The sequence below is a fragment of the Juglans regia genome, chromosome 14, assembly GCF_001411555.2.
Source record: "Juglans regia cultivar Chandler chromosome 14, Walnut 2.0, whole genome shotgun sequence".
NCBI classification, from domain to species: domain Eukaryota; kingdom Viridiplantae; phylum Streptophyta; class Magnoliopsida; order Fagales; family Juglandaceae; genus Juglans; species Juglans regia.
The window spans coordinates 1,501,593-1,524,028 of record NC_049914.1 but is presented as its reverse complement, the minus strand read 5'-3'; the positions used below and the strand labels follow the sequence as shown (position 1 = coordinate 1,524,028).

The window sequence follows — 22,436 nt, the reverse complement described above, 5'->3', positions numbered from 1 at the left end:
TTTTAATCAATCGTATTTTAATAATACGTAAAAAAAAATGCAAAATACTGTACCAGAACTCATTTTTATATATTATTAATTTTAAAGCTATAGATACTTCGACAGCAATATTAAAAACATTTTTTGGGTGCATTTTGCATGACATTTTAGCTATTTATATGATGATATGAATAACACATGAGTTCTGTATATTGATTAATTAATAGGAGTGGGCACCGTGACCCACTCGACTCAGTTGCCTGCTATGGATGTCGGACATGATACCCGAACCAAACTGGTAGGTACATGACTGCAAGGAATGCCATGCTACAATTACAACCAGTATTATACAAATATATATATATATTATACATCCCAATACATGTTTAATCAGTATTACAAATACAACATTAACTCCCTTCTGGAGAGAAAAAAATATAAATAAAGTATTTGTTACGACAGAAAAAAGAGACGAGGTCTCTAAATCCAAAGGTGAGAGGGGTAAGAAAAGTTTAAGCATGCCTCTCGAGAGGCTCTGCTGCAACAATAGGCCCAGGGTGCTTCAAAAAAAAAACCTCTCTTGTCATGGCACTGAGACAGCAGCACTTGACCTATTTTTAAAAACTGAGGAGAAAAAAACACGAGTTGCTATAACCAACTCATGTAGCATCCTCCACTTTGCAGCTAATAAGCCAAAATAAAATTGTAGTTGAAGAAAAACACTTCCCCCCATAACCTTTGGAAAACAAAAAAAGAACACATGAAAAGAACAATGAACCATCTGCCTTCCATCCATGACTTGTAATTAAAAGAAACAAGTGATGATGCAGAAACACACTCTAATCCATCCACATGTCAAGCTTTTGGTGCCTTTTCTTTCAGCTGTTCCTTCTTATGAAGACTATCTCCCGACTAGGAAGATGCTGAAAAACACTGTTATTCATCATTTGTTTTGAGTCACTCTGAGATTCTGACTCCAGGAGTCTTATCTGTAATTTCAATCCAGATAAAGAACAATGAGACTTCATATAGAACTGTATCACAGAATGTACATTCGTTTGTTTTTTTTTTTTTTTTTTTAATTACACACGCACACTCCCAAGTTGGAACAGCTAGCCTATTAAACATAGTAGACCTTGATGCCTGAATTTACTCATCATTCTCTGATAGATTGGCAAGATCAATATATCAGTAGCAAAGGAAATAATGTAAGAAACTGAAATTTTCAACTGAAGCTACAAATCCAATATCAAAGGTTTAGAAAACTAACATTGGGTTTCCTATTTAAGAAGTTTAGAAATTGATTCAGTATTCCAAAGACTTTCGTGGAAGCAAACATGCAGAAATCATAACTAAAAGTATGTATTAATTTCAAGGAAGTTCTGGCCGAGTCTTCATAAGTTCTTTCTTTGGTTGGATGAGTCTCAAATAATAAAGAAACTTCACATTTTTGCCATAAGGGTGTTTTAATAATTTCTTGCTCTTGGGTGGGATTCTGAAGAACCAGAGGAGGGAGGCATACTCTCGGCCTTAAACTAGATGTCATTCTATAGAAAATGTAGCCAGCACAAAACTGCGTAGCATTCAAGCAATGACGTACAATTTTTTTTTTTTTAAAATGTTTGCTACAGGGAATATATATTATTTTTAATAAGTCTTGCTACAGGAAATTGAGACAAAAAAGTAACAAATTATAGCACAAACCTCATAATGTTCAAGCAATGATGCAAACAATGTTGCAACTCCTTGAATTACAAATTTCTGACCCACACAGGCACGTGCACCGGAACCAAAGGGAAGAAATGCTGCATTGTCGTTTGGATCATTTAAGATGAAGAAGCTCTCTCCGAGATGTTCATGCTTTTCAGCATTCCCTGGCAACAATTATTACCATATATTCATTATAGTTAAATTATTTTAACTTTGATGATGTGATTATGCAAAATTCAGGTCACAATTGTCAATTATTCCCCAACTCACTGTCATGTAGATTAGAGGGTGATCAAATGCAAGCTAGATTTGGATGCACATAATACTGAAAATACAACCATAAAATTTAATAGAGCAAACCATATTCATTCGTGAGATATGGCTAAATCATCTATTTTGTGTGAACAAGAAGATATTATACAAAATTGAACAAGGAGAAAGATTACAGTAAGCATGTCACAAATTAAACTATTAACTGCCAGAAGACATGGAACATTAATACTGTACAATCGACAAATGACTGTACAATGTTATGTGATAATAAATGACTGTACAATCGACAAATAAAATATGGTGTAACTATGGAAACATTAACATTGGATTTACGCAGGAGTGAAACCTGTACTAGATGTATTAAGCGCCAAATCAGATCCATTTCCAGCGTTTGACAGAAAACGATATGGATTGAATTCACTGGCATCTTGCCCCCAACTAGAATCATCCATCTGTAACAACTGCACAGGTACAACCAGCACTGCTCTCGCTGGTATGGTTACACCAGTTTCAAGTCTGAAGTCTGAAGAAGTACGAGGAAAAAAGGAAAAAAATAGAGATTACAAAAGAGGTGTAATAAAATATAAAATAAATAATAAAAAAGAAGTAAAAACAGCAAGCAACAATCATGATCAGTTACAGTGGAAAAGTATAATAAAAGCAACATACATCAATGTAAACGTGCTACAGATGGATAGGGAATATTATACAGCATGAAAATGAAGTGTCCATAAGAATTTTGTATCCAAGAGCTCCACAGCTTAGGAAGAAATCTAATGACCACCACAACCATGGTCTCAACCTAAGGATAGACAAGCCAAGATAAATTGTTGACCAAAAAGTTTGTAAGAGCCCAACAAAACCAAAAATGCCATACTAACTAATATCCTCTTATATTGCATTCTTGAGTATGGCCATAGTTAACTATAAAAATATAAATACACAGTAGGAAGAAAAACTCATCTCATTGATAGAAAATTGTTACTTGCTTGACTATTTGCATTGGTGCAAGTGACGCCACTATCTCTAGAAACTACAAATAAAAGTAATGCACATGATAACATGAAGAAAGAACACTTTAGTTTTGAAGATGAATCCCAAGAACCACAAAAAGTATTTCAGGAATGATTGAAGGTATTATAATGATTGGGTTTCAAAATAAACAGCTGACAGCATTTCCATTCCTTTGCTAGATATAAAAATTAATTTGTATGTATACAATAACTCTATGTTTCATGTTTCATCTGGTATAAAGAAAATAAAAATATGGCAGTTGGATGTCTAAGATAAACCCGGCCCATCCCAGTACGGATAGTGTGCATATGAGAGAGAGAGAGAGTAACCCACTACGCAATGTTTTTTTTTTTATCAGTAAAAGTAATTTTCATTAATATGAATGAAGATAGGCATAGCCTATGTACACAGGGACTACACAATGTTAAGCAATGCCTTACCATGTTTCAAAGAACATCTCTGAAGCAAAGGCCCTGCTGGTAGAAGACGAGCAGATTCATAAACAGTTGCTAATAATAAACGCATCTTATCAACACATTGTTGGTCTTGTTTCATTGACCCATTCCTTGCCATAATGATCTCCGAGAAAATCTACAGAATACACATAGATTACAATGTTGGATACCCATTCCTTAACAAAAATTATTGGCAACTGATTTTGTCTTTTAAAAAGCAAGTTACAGCAGAATTAGAATCTAAATAAAACAAATTAGATCAATGCAAAGTTTAATTCAAACCCTGATCAAACCATATATATATATAAACTAAGAAATGGTTAAACTTCCAAACACCGAAGAGGAAATTTATGTTCTAATCGAGGTCAGCAGAGTGAGTGTGCAAAGAATGCAGCAACCAGAAAAGAAGCTCCACTTAGAAGTTATAGGCACACTTCCTTCCTAGCTTTACTAGTGCTCGAAATGCTTCATGTGTTTTTCATAGACAATATCAGTCAACAACCAATATAACAAAGATTGCAGAAATTATGCAGCAAATACACATTGGACACAGAAAGCGGGTCAATGATAAAATAAAGTTCTGTATGCAAGCAAGAACACACCACACGCCACTAATATTCCAGAATGAGCAAGATTATAAATCCACAAAATTTTAGCAAAACATTAAAGAAAGAATTAAAGATCTCACATGACTCATAACTTTACCAGTCAAAAGTGGAGGGGGAGGGGGAGGAGCTTAAAAGTTCTCGGAGTTGCATCCAATTGAACACTTCTAAAAGTTTTTTTAACTACATCTGACATCAGTTCTGGCAAAATGAACTTGGAGCAGAATGACCTTCAAATAAAAAGGATGAGAGGAAAGAAAAGACAGCTACCTTCTCCTGGATTTGTGGATGTGTCGCAAGCCTTGCCAATAAATTGCCAATCAACCCCGAGGTAGTTAGGCAACCATGGAACATCACCCCCATGATATTTCCACATAGTTCCTCTGTTGCATTAAGATGACCATTAAGTTCACCAAAACAAGATAGTGAGCCAGATGCAGACTCCATTCCCATCTTTGTAATCCCATTATAATGGTTTCCATCCTTCTGATGAAAAAGCTTGTTGTTCTTTTGGCACTGTTGAACAATATCTTGAGTTAAGAGTCTTAATTTTGTGCATAAATGCTGGTAACTCCAAAATCCCCGTTTCCAGTAGGGTGTAATGCTATATGAGGCCCAAAAGCAAGCATCTTTAGCAATCATCGTGAGAAGCTCCTCATAAACAGTTGCCTTGGACCACGTTAAGAATGCATCTCCAAAGAGTGTGGATCCCAATAAGGTAAAAGCCATATGCTGAGAAACCATGTTACAATCCAGGCTGCCTTCAGCCATGAACTTGTTCAGTCTCTCCATGATACAGTCCACAACCTTTGTAGGAATTGCAGGAGGTTTCTCAATCAATCTCCCACTCAATTCTGTTGCCAATGATTCCCTTCTCCTTTGCACCTGCATGTGATGTACAAAACATTAATACACATGTACATAAATATATGCATACACACGTGAGTTATTTTGTTCAGCAAGAAGTATGTTGATTCAAACCTGACAGCAAAATAATTAAATATAAAAATGTGCAATTTCTTCATGTCATCTTTGAGAAGCCATCATGATGTAGTAATAAAGAAATGTAAGCTCAGTGATTTTAATGGAAGGAAAGGCTCATAAGACCAAATGCGAATCTATTAAAATAGATCATTATGAAAGAAAGATGAAAGATGCAGTACAAAACCATACCTCCGAATAAAGAAGCAGTGGAATGATTGTATAAAGTAAAAATGCATGGTCATACGACAAAAGAAAGCGATATGGTAGAAACAGAATAAGAAATTCTAGTATCAGCTGAAGATTAAAAAAACAAATCAACATTTATCCAAACACAACTTTTGTAAACCAGCACTGACCGGAGAAAGTTTTGGAATAATCAATGTGTTTAGAATGAGAAACCAAAGTTCACATGCAGGAAAATAAATAATACCCATGCCACCAACTCAAGATGATGGGGCGAGGCACTGACACACGAGTCCAAATTCATTGCTGAACTCCCGAATCTCATCCAGCTTTTTTTGTCAAGCAGCATAATATGCAATAATGCCAGGGCATAAAATAAGAAATCAAAACGAAATCAAAACAATAAAAAATTAATGTCCTTCTACTTTACTAATGCATCAAAAGTTCATGAATATTCTACCAAGTCTCAAGTGGTATAAAGAGGTCAAAAGTGATATTAAGTGCTCTAACATGCATGGTCTTTCCCGGGTTTAAATCAACAGTAATACTAATGCAGCTTCTCAAATAGGACTAGAACATACAAATGGGAGGGAAAAAGGGAAAAAGATGGAGGTGGAATTGAAGCCCAAGTTCATACCTCGTCAAAGGATGAAACAAAGAGGCTCGTAGGCCCAAAGGCCAATCGGAATGCCCTCCCAGTCAAAGGCAATTTATCCTCAGCCTTTAAAAGCATCTCTTTGATAAGTCCTGGATCCTTCATTGATACCAAAAGCTGAGTAGGACCCAGCCACAACTTGACAATTGGTCCATACTTCTTGTGTAAAACAGATAAAACTTCTGAAAGCCAAAAGGACAGTTAAGTTATACCCTTTACAAAGGAACACACATCCCAAAGATCAAATAGAAGCTAATTCTAAATCATCCAAGACCAGAAACAGGCTATCATGACAAACTAAATTAAATGCTAGAATCCGAGTAACAAATGAATTCGAATTTAATTTGAATCATCTATATTTAGTTATATCAACTGAAAAAGATTATAGCTTCAATCAAATGAAGAAAAAAATTAATTACAAAAAATTCAAATAAAGAAAACAATCTAGAGTTCATCAAAGGGCAAATGTTCATTTCGATATTCTATGCAGCAAAACAGGGGGTTTAACATTAAGTCATTGTGTCGTAAGAGACGAAGATGATGATACTGGGCATGTTATGGGAAATAGCAACTTGTCAGGCTGGCTACTCTGGTGAGATCAACTTTCTGAAAATATATACATTTCCAATGAGGAGAAGATTGTATAAACAGGAAATTCTTAAGCGTAGATTCTTCTTGATCATTACGGAGTTAAAAACTTAACAGACTAATCAATGAATAATAAACTCCATTGCTTAGTTAAACTCCATTGAAAAACTCAATTTTTTCAGCCTACTATACTCCATGGGGACTCCTATGGCACAGTGTGATAGATTGAAGTGGAGGTCTAATAATCACAATAAATGTACAGTTAAGGCGTACTATAAAATTTTATCAACACAAGATCATACTCCGTTCCCTTGGAAGAATATTTGGATGTTTCGTGTGCCTTCTAAAATATCATTTTTTGTATGGAATGCTGCTATTGGGAAGATCTTGACTACGGACAATCTGAGTAAGAGGGAATGTGTAGTGATGGATTGATGTTATATGTGTAAAAAGAATAGAGAATCTGTGGATCACCTCTTACTGCATTGTGAGGTAACAAGGGTGTTGTGGGATAAGATCTTTCAAAGGGTTGATGTTGCTTGGGTTATGCCTTTGAGGGTGGTGGATTTGTTGGGTTGTTGGAGGAAGATGCAAGGCTGTCATCAAGTGGCAGCAGTGTGGAAAATGATCTCATTGTGTATCATGTGGTGTATTTACTCGGAAATGAATGCACGTTGCTTTGAAGATAAAGAACGCACAATGGTGGAGCTGAATAATTTTTTTCTCTACACTTTACTGCTTTGGTTTTCCGCTATTGTACTAAATGGAGAAAATGTTCATGATTTCTTGCCTTTAATTTATTGCTCTTAAAATGTATTTAAGTGTTCTTCTGTATACTATCTGTGTACACAGGCTATACCTATATTATTCATATCAATGATATTTATCTCTTACTTATCAAAAAAAAAAAAAGTTAACCTTCAGAACAAGGATAATTCTGAAAGGACCAAGCAATCCAACCATCAATAACATCGATCGATTCAATAAGTGGGTTATATTAACACAAAAGCACATCGACGACAAATAAACCAATTCTGAATCCAAATTCTTGCATAAGTAATGATATTGAATACTCGAAAGATTGAACAGGTGAATTGTAAAAAGCTTCTAAATGCACAAAAAAATGAAATTCAGCGTGTACAAGACTGATAGATCAGCTAAAAGAATTACTCAAAAAGAGAGAAAAAAAAACTATAATCGGATTAATTTCGGAGAAATACATGAATACAAGTGGACTAAAATACTGACTTCTAATCTATTAATCATCTAAACCCCCATCAAAGTTCCAAAACTACCCCCAACTAAAACAAATTCAACCACCTGACTAACTGTGTTGCAGAAACAGCAAAATAGAGACTAAAAATCCTTCTTCGCTTTTCCTTTTCTCCATTTTCACCACGAAAATCTCTAGCGAGTAAATATTTTAATAGAAACAAGATAGTTACAATACTCGAAATTCTCAAATTCCTATACAATTTCAACTCAACCAAACGGTAACTGAAATTCCCAAGAGAATCGAACTGACCGGTGAGATTTTCCCGGGAAATGAGCTTGGAGTGGCCGTAGAAAGAGGTACACGGAGGCCCGGGGATATTCCGGGCCTGAGCCCAAAGCCGTAAGAGATTGAAGACTTTTCGGAGCAGAAGAGCGGTGACGGCGATGAGAGAAAACCAGAGGAATGCATTGAATTCCCTGGTGGCGAAGTCCCTGAGTAATCGAGAGGTTTCCAGGGAATCGCGAGTCCTGGATTTAGTTTTAGAATATTGAAGTAGAGAGCTGAGGAAGGTGGTGGCGGGGGTGGTGGTGGTGGGAACTGCTCCACATGATTTCATTTTCTCGCCAGACAAATGAGAGAGGGTGTCTGCTCCGTGGCTTTGTAACGTAGGCGGCTCTGACTTTTTGGTTCCTGTGATAAGGATCTCCCCTTTGTTTTCTTTTATTTTATTTCTCACGGATCGGGATCAGCGTCCTCTTGGAGACAGGTGCATATAATACGTGGATTTTCAGTATTAAATCTCATTATTGATCGTACGGATTCTAATATTACATATTTTTATATTTTATATTTTCTCTCTGTCTATCTCTTTGAAGTTTGAACCATAAAAGATATTCTTTTGGTAAAAAAAATAAATAAGACTTTAATGCTTATAAATTATAAATAATGCTTATAAATTATAAATAAGTAAGTTACTTCAAACATTCAATATGGTTATAAATAAATTAATAATTATATGTACAGGAAATGTCCTTCGCACCAACTTATAACTAATATTTCTCTAAATAAATTATCACATGAATATAATTTTAAAAAAATCTATTCATAAATCTCATACATTATACATCATTTTTTTTATAACTTTTTTAATTTTTTTCTCTTACTAAATATGTGATATATGAATAATAAGTAAAATAATTTAATTATTTTAAAAAAATTAAAATTAAAAAATAAAAATTTATAATTTATAATGTGTGAGACTTATAAATAGCAATGCTCATATATTTTTATTCTCTACTCAGCACTAATCATATAAGAAATTTTATAAGATTAAGGCTATATATAAATTTAGGCCGTCCAAGTTTTTAAAAAAAATGTTGAACATTTCATAAAAATAAGTTTTTAAATGGGTTTTAATTTTTTTAAAAAGAGTTTGCATTAAACATGCACGCATTATTTTCATTTTCATAAATTTTTTAACTACAGATAGATTTCACGTAAATAAATTTATAAACTGACTTAACTTAATGTGATACGTTAGATTATAAAACTGTTTTTATTATAAAGTAAATTTAATATATTATATGAAAATATGTTAATTTATAAATTTATTTTTATAATATATATTTTATGACAGTATCACTTCTCTTCCCTTTTATTAATAAACTATGCGTTAAAATTATACCTTTGTTAATATAACCACCTTTCCTTTAGAAATACAGTAAACAAATCTTAAACAGTTTTCAAAATTTAAAGAAAACAAACTTGATATAATTTGCCATCAATTTTATAACACGACAATGATACCCTTAATTTACTTATGGACAACCACTATAATGTTTGTGGAATCGTGTCACATGTTAAAGAACATGATAATAACATTTACGTCATACCGATATTCCTAGTAAGGTCTTTGATTTTAATGTTACGACAATGTCAACAATTAATGGTGTAATAGTGTCCACTGTCCCACGAACGATGGTGATAATAGAATTTTAAAGTTGATATTTGAATATTTTAATTTTAAAATATCTATAAATATTAAAGTACTCATCTTATCATCAAAACAATAAAATCTCGAAGGTTTAACTGAAACGAGTTTATCGTCATTGAATAATACAGATGATATCTATAAAAAATATTAAATTATGGATATAACTGCAATAAGAGTAATTATTTGGACTTGGAATGAAAGAAATATCAATACATAAAGTAGATTTAATAACACTTATTATTGTCATTGAAAATTTTGTTGAGTAGCATGAAATGCTCAATAAATATTACGAAAGATTTTAAAATGTTTAAATGATATAATTTAATTTAAAATTTTAATTTTATAAATTAAATCTCACCATTTAACTGACATGAATGATGTATTTTACATACAAACTTAATAATAGAATAATTCAAATATTATATAACTATTTGCATTTCGATATCTCTTTTACTATATAATTGCGAAAAATAATTATAATAGATATTGTATTAAACTGATAAATGTTTGCCATTGTCAAATGTTGCTTAATCCAATAAAAAAATTACAAAATGTCAAAACTGTAAATCTAGTCTATCATGACTAAAAAAAAAAACTAGTTATCCAAACATAACTGTATTGATATATGCAATACCATTTTTTAACGTAGTAATGTTATATATCATATTTATATTTTATTTCTAAACTATTATGTAAGATGTAATATATTTATTATAATCGAATAATAAAGAATTATTTAATAAATGATTAATTAATTATGATAAATATGTTATATCTTACATAATATGATGAAAATGATATAGTAGTGTGGTGTATAAATTTTTTTTTTTACTCTGTACAAAATGAAAATGAAAGATGATTATGTGAAGTTTAAAATTTAAACCAGAACAAAAAATCAAATTAAAAGAATAATATTTTTTTTTATTGGAATAACACTATACCGTTAGACGGTTGCAATACGTTATAAAATAGTTACATTTACATTTGTTTCGTAATTATTTGAAAACTTTTATTTTTAAATGGTCTTATCAAAATGGAAAGTTTGTAGTTTGAACGTATGCTTTTTTGGGGGCATTTGATTAGTTAAATCTAGTGTAATTAAATCAGCAATCTGGACTGTGCATTAAGGACGTTTGGGTGGATGGAAGATGGGATGAGGGACAACTCATGGAGCTGGTTGGCGAAGATAAAATGAGGCAGATTATGCAGCATATACCAGTTGGGAAGGAGGGGCGGGATACCATCATCCCGCAACCTGCTATTGATGGTCGTTTTTTCTCGGCAACTACTGGGACATTATTCAGGTAAGAGGGGTTGAACAATCAGGGATGGAGTGGATTTGGCACACCGCTTTGCCTAAAAAAATTGCAACCTATATGTGAAAAGCTAGGTAAATGGTTTGGCTACAGATGATAGAATTCAAATCCTAAGCATCCCATTTCTCGCTGCGATTATTGTTCGTTGGGCAGTTGTGAGTAGGCCTGCAACCCGGCCTGATATTAACGGGTTTAGGCCCGACCCGACCCGACCCGAATACTACTGTTTATGGCGTCAAACCGACCCGAACAAAATAAGATCGGGTCGAACCGTACTACCCGAAAAAAGACCCATCTTCATTTTCACAAGCGTGCCATCCTCGTTCAAGCTTATGTATCATTTGCCTAAACCATAACCTACCGTCTGCCCAAAAAGACACAAAGCTTCAATGCCCTTTCTAGTTTGATCATAGCATCGTCAACTCTACCGCTACCACAATACCCATAAAGTATTGAATTCCACGCTGCCACGTCCCTCCTCGGCATCTCCCAAAAAAAGCACTCAGCCATCTCAACTCTCCCGAACTGACAGAACCCATTCACCATCGTGGTCCAAGAAAAGAAATTCCTTTCAGGCATTTCACCAACAAGCTTCACGGCCATTCTCAAATCCCAACAATCCAAACGCCCTTTGACTATCGAATTCCAACAAACATTGTCTTTATCCGGGATTTCGTAAAACAACTTCAAGGCATCGCGGAGTCTATCATTTCTGGCATAAGCGTTGATCATCCTGGTGCATAGAGTCGCATCAAGAACGGGGATTTTATCGAGGAGCGCCAGAGCTGCGTCTAATATGTGGTTCTTTAGGTGAGCAGACAACAATAATTTGTGAGAGGGAGTGCTTGAGTTGGTGTAATTGACCATGCCCAGGAAGCATCTGGAAAAATTAGAGCGTGAAACAAAGGACGAAAAGAAAGCGAGGGGAAATACAAAATTACGAAAAGTAGGGCGAAACATTAGCATCGTATTCGCTTGTGTAAAGCTCGCTTATGAATTGATCGACAAGTTGGAGATGGGAGGCAGTCTTCTCATCCGGATTTGGGAGGCTAGGGTTTGAGAACTGACGATAAGTATGCTTTTATAGTCGGACGGGTAGACACCCAAAACATAGACCCGCTACTTAGTCGGGTTGAGGTCCGAAAAGATGGAACCCGATAAAAGTCGGGTTGGGTCGAGTTATTTTGATCGGGCTCAACGGGTTATCGGATTATATGCACAGCCCTAGTTGTGAGTCGCTTAATCATGTGTAGGCTACAGGGATATCGTAATAAAAGTATGGGATTTTGCAAAAACTGCTTTGGGTTTGCCCCGCCTGGTGACTCATTCGTGGTGGGCGAGGGCGTTGCATTGGTTTTCTTTCGCCAAACAATCTTCTTAGTGTGGTGTACTTATTGGTATCCTTCCTTGCCTTATCACGTGGCGGCTTTGGCTGAGATGTTGTAAGGCATGGAGGGAGTTGTCAAACCAGCAGAGAGTGTATGGCTGGTTGTCAAAGTGTTGCTACGGAAGCTGTTCAGCCTTCTCGTGAATAGTAGGTCTCTTCCATCTGTTGATATACCCATCCTTCAGTCACTTAATATCCCTTTATGCCGTACTAGGAGTTGAAGATAGCAACTCATTTACTAGTTCAAACTAGTTGAGGGGTGGATCAAACTCAATGTGGATGATAGCTGTAGAGGGAATCCTGAGAACTGTAGTGGTGGGGGTGTGATTCGGGACCACTTTGGCAATTTTCTTAGTGCTTTCTCATCGCATTTTGGCCATGGTTCTAATAATATGGCAAAGTTGAGAGCCCTGCTACTCGGTGTGCGCATGTGCAAGGAAATGAGGTTCACGCAGTTGGAGCTGGAGTGTGATTCAATGTTGATTGTCAACTGACTGTTGGTCAAGAAGTGTTTGAATTGGTATTTATTAGACTATTGGGATGAACTCCTCTTTGTTAAATGGCCTTCGTTTCACCATTGCTCATCAATATAGAGAATGCAACAATTCGGCTGATTTTCTAGCGAGACAAGGGGAGGAGGGTATTGTTAGAAGATACACGGATTGGGGCTCATTACCAAGGCCTTTGAGGGGTATGCTTAGATTGGATAAATTGGATTTGCCACGTATTAGAGTTTGAGGTTTTGTTTGCCAGTTTTTGGTTTTGGTTTTATTTTGATGGTTTGTTGTTTTGTTTGTTATCTTTTGTTCTACGGTATTCATCTGTCATAAGTGAGACTTTTCAATAAAGTATGGAGATTATGCCCTCCTTTAAAAAAAAAAAAAATCTTGTGTAGTTAAAAGGAAAAAAAAGAGAGATTCGGTTGGCTATTTGGTTGATGAAGGAAATTATGTTAATTAGTGTAATGGGGTAAATATTAAAATAATATATATACTTTGCTCAATGGATACATTCGAGTTCCCTTGAAATATTATAAACGATCAAATGAATTGAGTTTTAATCAATGAATTATTAAAAACTTACTAAGCTATTGAAAAATTAAAAGTAGTGCAACAATTATAAAATATTTTATAAAAATATATTCACACATGTCTTTATGCGATATGTTAAGATATATTTTACAAAAAAATAATATTATAATATAATATAACATATCAAACCACGTAATTTATGTTTTTAATTTGATGTCATAAATAAAATACTATTATACTTTATTTTTCTTTACAAGAAAGGGCGAAAAGAAAGGAAAAAAAGAGAGAGAAAATTAACAAGCAGCATTGGCGCCAAAAGAACAACCCATGCGCATTTCAAAAGGGATTCTCTCCCAATCATGAAGCGAAGTCTGCCTGGGGCTGGGGATCTTCCAAAATAGGAATGGAATAAATCACAGCAAAATAAGCCAATTAAAAGACAAGGGAAGAAGATAGCGCAGAGAAACGCCTCGTAACGCTCACTCCTCGGGCCTCGGGGGCTTCGCAGTCGGTTCTTCTTACTCTGATCTCTTGCTTCTTTTTTCGCCTTCAAGTTCTTATGTAATGGCGAATATGCCGTCCACTCCCTCTCCGTCTCGCACCACTTGCGGTTCTCTACTCCGGGAATTGCAGGTTCTCTCTCTCTCTCTCTCTCTCTCTCCTATGCTCGCTTTCTGTTTCATTACCACGATCCATGATACTTCTGCGGATGATTCAAACGTGCGTGCGTTTGTCTATGTTTTTGTTTTGAATTTTACTGTAAGTTTTTTTTGTCCTCACTAAACTATTTTCCGTAATTTTGGGTTTGGTGCTGAATGCGAATATGCATCCATTTACAGTTTTAGGCCCCAATTTAATGCCGGGCAGTTTGAAGCTCTCAATGGTGTTGTATTAGTTCAGTTCCCATTGCGTGCGAGTCATAGTTTATTTCTTTTGGGAACTTTGATTCTCTCACAATGCTCTAAATTAAACCCAGAAATTTTGCTTGGTGTGTAATCTTTTATGCATTTGGTTCTTCGGTCATCTAGATAATATGGGACGAAATTGGGGAGAGTGACAGCGACAGGGACAAGATGCTTCTACAACTCGAGCAAGAGTGCCTCGACATTTATCGGAAGAAGGTTGAAAAAACAAGAAAGTACAAGGCTGATTTGCACCAGTCATTAGCCGAGGCTGAAGCTGAAATCACCAATATCGTCTCTGCCCTTGGGGAACATGCCTCCTTTTCACGGGTTTGCTACTTTTTACATTATTAACGTTCTTGTTGCATTTATTTCATTGCAGAAAATGCAATTCTCTATCGATTTTTTTTATACGATAATTGAGGACCTTAGCACCTGCCGTGTGCTTTCTGTAGAATAGTTACATATCATCCTTCCATGACTATATCATCTTCCATATTATTCGTCGAGTTGATTTCCTTTCTGTACTGTTTGGAAAGGGAAGGGGCACTCTCAAGGAGCAAATATCTGCCATAAAACCTATTCTGGAGGAGCTGAGGTCAAAGAAGCAAGAAAGAATTAAGGAATTTTCAGAAATCCAGTCACAGGTTGTTCAGATCTGTGCAGAAATAGCAGGCAATGGTCAATCTAGCCTTTCTTCTGATCCACAAGTTTCTGAAAGTGATCTGACAACGAAGAAGTTGGGAGAGCTTAAGTCACACCTCCTGGAACTTCAGAATGAAAAGGTTGCTTCAACAATAGTGATTTTAGAGTTTTAAGTTGTAGAATACGAGTAATGGACATCCCATTTCACTTATGTTTGCTCCATTGTTTGTTTAACTTGCAGATTTTCAGATTACAAAAGGTCAACAGCCATATTAAAGCTGTCCATGAGCTGTCAGCTGTAATGTCAATTGATTTTTCTAAGACGCTAAATGAAGTTCACTCAAGCTTGACTGATCCCTCAGGTAGCCAATCAAAGAGCATCAGCAATGACACACTTGCTAGATTAGCGGGTGTGATCCACACACTAAAGCAGGAGAAACAACAAAGGCTACACAAGGTGATTTAGCACTGAATCTCTCTCTCTCTCTCTCTCTCTCTGTCCGTGTATCTATCTATACGTGGGTGTAGTTTATACAAGTATACACTTGGCCGCTTCCATGCATGCATGCATATGCTTGTCTATGTTTTTAAAGCAAGTGGCCATATATGAATTCTATATACTCATGCCATTTTTATCTATATTTCCACCAAGGAAGATTTAGTCAGGGTTATTCTGTTTGTTTATATCTTCAACCTTGATCTGGCCATCAGGATCTTTGCTTATGTAATTTAACAGGCTATAGTCGCTCATTGAGCTTAGAGGACCAATAGCCTTGGGCTTACTGGTGAACCTAGGGTCTTGATATTCATCATGGTAGCCAAGCAGCTTATGCTTGAAAGTTTACTTATGAAAATAAAAATGTCCGAGTTGCAATTCATAGCTTATCCGTTTAATAGATTCATTATATTTTATTTTGCGTGGCTTCATATTTTACAGAAGAAAGTATTAACACTTGATATTGGGAGGCGAAGAATACCATAGAACGGTAGAACCTGATGGTGGATCTCTTTTATTTGTTTCTCCTATAACTTTTAGCCATGTGCATCCTTACCTTAAATCAGCTATCATTTGGAGTTTTGGTTTGAACTATCCTTTTGCTTGAGGATTTGAGTTCTATTATGAACTAAGTGGCAATTACTAAGGTGGTGACATCAAATCTCAAACCAAGAAGGATGGTTTGGATGATACATGCTTTGAGGCAGAATCCCCATGTGAGAAGAGTAAATGCATCATGATTTATGCACTATGGACTAAAAGTATCCAAGATAAACCATAGTGCGTTACCAAAATCTGTGATTCCCATAGTAATACAGCAAGAACCTCTTTTTGTAAATCTTTCTTTATTTGCTTTCTAATTGATTGAGCAGGCTGGTCACTCCCCCTCCCCCCCGTTATTTATACTTGGGCTGGTATCCTATGCCTTCAAGCTTTATGTTTAAGGCTGAACTTGGAAATTTTCATTTGGTGGTGTATTATATTCATAAAGTTTCCAAAATAATTCTTTCTCAAGCATGTGCTTTTGCTGTAGCTTCAAGATCTTGGGAGGACACTGGTAGAGCTTTGGAATCTCATGGAGACATCACTAGATGAGCAAAAAAGATTTGAACATGTAACTAGCTTAATTTCTTCCTCGGTTGATGAGGTATTAAGACAAGGGTGCCTTGCTCTAGATGTCATTGAAAAGGTGATGCTTAGTGTCTTTATTTTTTTTAGTCGCTTATATTCAGGGGATGGTATGTTGTAGTGTTAATGCTGTTGCACATATTGTTTCAGACTGCACTTGAAGTTGAGCAATTGAATGTGCTGAAAGCCTCAAAGATGAAGGAGTTGGTGTTCAAGAGGCAGATTGAACTGGAAGAAATCTACAATGGGGTTCATATGGATGTAGATAGTCATGCAGCACGACAGATTCTCATCAGCCTCGTAGATTCTGGTCCACCGGACTCATCTCGTTCTATGTTTTCTAGACTTGCTTGAAACTATTACGATTACTCTGAGTTGCATGTTAGACAATTATTATATAGCTTGTCTGTTTGGTCTTCTTGATGCGCTTTCTGAGCTTGTATATTGTATTCCATCTTTTTAGAATTATTATCCTCTTTTTTGTCGAGATTTCCTCTTAAAATTTTCATATTTTTATGTATTTATAGCTCTAATACAGCTCATATTAATGTTTGGAACTATATCTCTTTCCTCAAGAATTTGGATGGGGGAAATTTTTTTTATTGTCTCTATCTTTTTTTTTTTCTTTCTTAGAATTGATTCCCTAGTAGCTTTTTATTCATGCGTGTGTAGATTTTTATGAAACTCTTTATTGATTGCATTCTGTTGTTTCAAGTATCTGATTCTGTGAGGCTGAAATGGTTTAGATTCATATCAGCTTTCCTACTCTTAGACTATGATATGGTTTCCTTTTCAAGGTCTTATATCATCATACTATTACTGTGCTTGATGTCGAATACATGTTTCTTTGAGGTAGAAACTGTTTTAAAATGGCTATGTGGTTGTTGTGCTCAAATGTCTTGATGTCTTCACAGGTAATGTGGATCTCTCCGATCTTCTTTCAAGGATGGATGATCAAATTGCAAAAGCAAAAGAGCAAGCACTAAGCAGGAAGGATATCTTGGACAAGGTAGAGAAGTGGAGATATGCAACTGAGGAGGAGAAATGGCTTGAAGAATACGAAAGGGTAAAATGCGGAAATTCAATTATTCTATTAAATGCCAATCCATTTTCTCAGGAGTAATCCTGACATCTTGCTATGGCTGCCACTGTTCTTTGATAATTTAACTGTTTTTACCAGTAAAAGATGCTATGAAACACCTTTCCTTGGCATGGGAAGCTGCTCGACTGATGCATAAATTACTGCAAGCATTCAAATTTGTTTTCCTTTTATCTGCTTTTTGCTCTTTTATACAATGTTCAAGTTAATGTTAATGGTTTAAAATATTTGGGAGTGTACAAAATCGAAAGAATTTACTAATTAACTTTCTTGTTGTCCGTCATTTGAATTCATGTTTTTTCAAAGTTAATCCCACCTTTCTTGACATATCTAAGGACACATTAGGAAGATGGTTACATCTATTTTGTTTCAATAAAATGTGTACTGGTTTTAACCTCTTGTTTATTTTGAGATAGACGGATTAGTTTTTACTTAAGGTGGCAAATGCTGGATAAATTTCAGCTCATTAATTAAATTAATGGTCATTGAGATTGATTTTAAAGAGAACAGCCATGAGAAGCATGGGTGATATAATCAAGTTCCTGTACAGACCTGTTCAAATTAGATCTAATTAGGAGTTTGTACATTTTTAAAGTCCTTGTAATGAATATCTAATGAGAAGGATTTCTATTCTCTGAAGTTCTTTCTTGTGACTACCAATTTATTTGGTGTTCAAGTTTATGGTTGACCCAAGTCCGGCTGCTTGCCACCCCAGGATGGAATTAGAGCCCTAGGTTGGAAAAATTGTAGATAAAGGTTGTGTTGAGCAGTTAACATTTCTTATTGGTTAAATTTGGAGCTCGCTCCCCCGCTACCTCTCTTACGCTCTCTTTTTCTAATGGTAATTGGTCCATACGTCTCGCTAGAACCTATAAGCAGCAGATTAAATTCAAGAACCACCTCACTCTTTCACAAGTTCATTCTGTTTTGTAATGTTACATAACTAACATTGATGGAGCAATTGAGCTGTATGTTATGCTTCTATAGGGTATGGTAACTATTTCATTTGATACTAGATTAATATGATTAGCTATGATTTAGATCAAAGCATTTTGAAGCTCTTTACAGTGGAGACATACATCGATCCCCCCATTCCTCTCTCCTGCTACTTTATTATTGTATCAACTTATTGTCCAGGATGAGAATCGATACACTGCTGGAAGAGGAGCACACAAAAATCTGAAACGTGCTGAGAAAGCACGGAATCTGGTCAGCAAAATACCAGGTGAGCTTGTAATCATCATTCATTGGTATAATTTGCATATATATTGCTTATCATGATTTAGAGAATCACATATTCAGCAGTCAATTTAGTTATTCGCTTCAGTATGCCATAGATGAAGGGAATGCCAACTCGGTTATTGAATTTCAGCCACACTCTACTCATACTGAGAAATTAATTTTTGTTTATTGGCCAAGAATTGCTAGCAAAGGCATGCTGACCCATATGGGACATGAATAAATTTAAAAAAAATTGTGTTCTCCCTTTTTGTCGTCTTTGATACAGCTGTTTGGTACTCGTGACCATATTCCTGTTACATTGATCATTGTGTGAGGTTTTACATATCTGTAGTTCACTTAACAATCCTATCAGATTGTAGTCATAAAACTTATTAATGAATGTAATGTGGTTCACTCGTATTCCATTGAAAAGAAGTCAAAAACAGAAAAAAAGAACTTTTTGTGTACGCTTATTTGCATAGAAAACAAAAGCAAATTTTTGGGCTCAAATTTGCTTTTATGCTGATCCTCTCTTTTTAAGAAATATGGAAGTTGAAGTTGATGTTGACTCTATTATAGACGTGTTGATGAAATTGTGAATGTTTTGCTTGGTTTCCACATGTTACAGCCTTAGAGGATAATTATATGCTTTGAAGAATTTTATAACAGTGAAATGGTATTATGGGTAAATGTGACTTAAATGATGAATGCTCATCTTATCAACTTTCTTGGACATTTTGTGATATCCCATATGATAAGGATAATGGTAGGTAGTATATGAGATCCCACATTATTTGGAAAGGAGAAATTATTGTTCTTTATAAGGTTCCAATGGGACACCAATTGTATCATTAACTAGTCTTTTTGGAGTATAGGCCATGTGGTTTGGGTCTTCTATTAAGGCATTACAAATGGTATCAGAGCCTATTCCAACCAGAAATGTGGGACTTGAGCCGTGCTACCTACGATGGATTGGCCCGACGAGGACGTCGAGAATTTAAGGGGGGTAGATTGTGATACCCCATATGATAAGGATAAGGGTAGGCGGTATATGAGATCTCACGTTTCTTGGGAAAGACAAATTTTTGCTCTTTATAAGGTTTCAATGTGGCTCCAATTGTATCATTGACTAGTCATTTTAGAATATAGGCCATATGGTTTGGACCTTCCATTAGGGTGTTACACATTTCCGAGAAAACTCTTCAATTATATTAGTTTCGATAGTAATCTTTGCCAGTTCAAACAAACTATTTTCCCTTGTTCTTTACATTTTTACTGACTTGAAAGTTGGTCACACTAGATTTAACTCGCAAAACTGTTTTAGTTAAAACTCAATGAGACCTGAATTAATAGAAGGAAAAATGCTTATAGAGCGTTACGGTCCTCATTTGATTATCATCCACCTATCGTTCTTAACAGTCCTTGTATTGTTAGTAATAGCTTCTAAATTTACACTTGAATAGTTGTTTCTCTGTGACCTCATATGCCATAACCACCTCTGCAATAGTAGCGTATGCTTATTCCTGATTTTAGAAGCTTCACAGAACGAATGATTCTCGTGTATGCTCCTAGTGGTGTTCTCATTGACGGCACTGAAAGGGAATTAATGTTTGGGGGTTAACCCTATCAACAAACACAATGACAAAGGGGTTCTCTCCTCGGGGTAGACTTTGAACTCAGTTTATCAGCAATTAGGCATTCCTGAATAACCTAAACTAAAACAAGGTATCCATGGGATCCTTCTGACCATGAATGCGATCCGATAGTGGGATAAAACTGTACTTTGTGAATGCTGACATCGAAGCTCACTAGTGACGATATTATATTGCAGCATTGATATCATATTTTTCATACTGAATATTAGAAAATGAAATGTATATATCAAGATGGGATAAGTTTGTATACGAACATGCGATGTATGATATATGTAGCAGTTATAATACGCTCTTTTTGTAACAAGTTCTACAAAATTGTATCCTTCAGTGCTTTTGTTGCCGGGTTAAAAAAAATCAATGAGAACATCTTGGATTCTTGGGAACCGAAATGTCATTTGAACACGTGCTTCTTCTGTTTAGTTTCTTTATTAAGTTTATTTAGTCTTCTTTTTGTATATCACCTCTAAGACTTGAAGTGTCATTAAGTAAAATTTGACTCCTTGTTTCTACAGCTATTTGCGAAAATTTGACTACAAAAGTAAAAGCCTGGGAGATGGAGAAAGGAATCCCTTTCTTATATGACAAGGTAGTAAACCAGCTTGTAATTGTTTAAATTTCAGCCGAGTTTATGGGTGTTATAATTTTTTTTATATAAGTAAACGATTGTATTAAATAGGTGTTAAGATAAAAATACTGATTTCAAGTTCAGGTTTCCATCTTGCATAGCTTGGAAGACTACATTGTACTACGCCAGGAAAAAGAAGAGGAAAAGCGTAAATTACGGGTATGCTGATAATTACTGCTTTACGTTGTCTATAGTACATGATAGCATATATATACTGTCTTATAATCAGTCTGGGTTGCTGATATTTTCATTTGCCTACCGTGGAATTTTTTTCCCCCATCAACTGCAATGAACCATTTGCTATCTGGAAAATGTGAACATGACCTAAAACTTTCTGAATAATGTGGAAAAATCAGACGCTGAATAATTCATACGTACTCATTCGGCATCACGAAATTCTTCATCCCAAAAAGGTATCAGTCACGTCTTGAAATCTTCACATTCTTAGTGGAATCAGCACATAGCTTAGGTCTACTGGCCTGCATTTGTGAAACGTTAGAAATTCTGCCAAATTGTTGTTGTCACAGGGTTCCCAATGTGTTTGATCCAGACGGTGAATGATATATAGGAAGGAAAACATGCTGACTTTGTTAGATGGATTTATATATGGATGTTTGGTGTGGTTACATTCAAGTTAGATGTGTTTTTTAAAGGAATTTCCACCATTTCAGAGTGTTTGATAGCCATACCTTTATTTATTTTGTCGTGTCATAAGGTGTGTTGAACAAGGTTGAGATGAAGGGTCTTGAAATTACAGCTTATTAAGGATGCCAATCCTTGATATCACCTATATTCCACACTAACATTAATTTGATTGTGAAAATATATGTAATTGCCTTTTTATATGGTTTGTCTTGCAGGAGCAGAAACGGCTGCAAGACCAACTTGCAGCAGAACAAGAGGCCCGATTTGGTTCTAGGCCTACACCAAAGAAGCCGCTGGGACAAAGCACCAGTGCTAACACCGTGGTTGGAACACCCACTGGTCGTCGTGTGGCAACTCCTTCAGGCCGCCATGGAATATCATCGGCTGGGAAGGAACATAGAGATGGCAGGATCAATAACATAATTCCTGTAAACTATGTCGCACTTCCAAAGGATGATTCAGTCTCAAGGGGAACATAGGCTGTTTTTCAATGTTTTGACCTCATTGTAAATGAGTGCATTTTTAGACTTCCACCCTCCCTCTCTGTATCTTACAGTAGAAGAACTCTTTCTTTCCATATAATAAGAAATTACAACACTAGATATAATCATAATATATAATGTTAATGCCT

At 35.5% G+C, this 22,436-nt stretch overlaps 2 protein-coding genes across 2 annotated transcripts; one reads left to right on the top strand and one right to left on the bottom strand.

Annotated features, from left to right (window-relative positions):
- Positions 1 to 331: 331 nt before the first annotated feature.
- On the bottom strand, positions 332 to 8,343 carry LOC109012290 (cytochrome P450 4A25-like). Its single transcript, XM_018993835.2, has 7 exons — positions 7,972 to 8,343; positions 5,841 to 6,040; positions 4,307 to 4,921; positions 3,417 to 3,567; positions 2,309 to 2,485; positions 1,684 to 1,853; positions 332 to 968 (listed from the first exon to the last, which is right to left on the bottom strand). The coding sequence occupies exons 1-7, from the start codon at positions 8,276 to 8,278 to the stop codon at positions 858 to 860; spliced, it is 1,731 nt and encodes a 576-aa protein (XP_018849380.1). The 5' UTR covers positions 8,279 to 8,343; the 3' UTR covers positions 332 to 857.
- A 5,382-nt stretch (positions 8,344 to 13,725) lies between these two features.
- On the top strand, positions 13,726 to 22,436 carry LOC109012292 (65-kDa microtubule-associated protein 5-like). The gene is made up of 11 exons (XM_018993837.2): positions 13,726 to 14,022; positions 14,418 to 14,621; positions 14,831 to 15,076; positions 15,178 to 15,393; positions 16,466 to 16,621; positions 16,711 to 16,870; positions 17,475 to 17,626; positions 18,797 to 18,884; positions 21,048 to 21,121; positions 21,245 to 21,319; positions 22,021 to 22,436. The coding sequence occupies exons 1-11, from the start codon at positions 13,954 to 13,956 to the stop codon at positions 22,282 to 22,284; spliced, it is 1,704 nt and encodes a 567-aa protein (XP_018849382.1). The 5' UTR covers positions 13,726 to 13,953; the 3' UTR covers positions 22,285 to 22,436.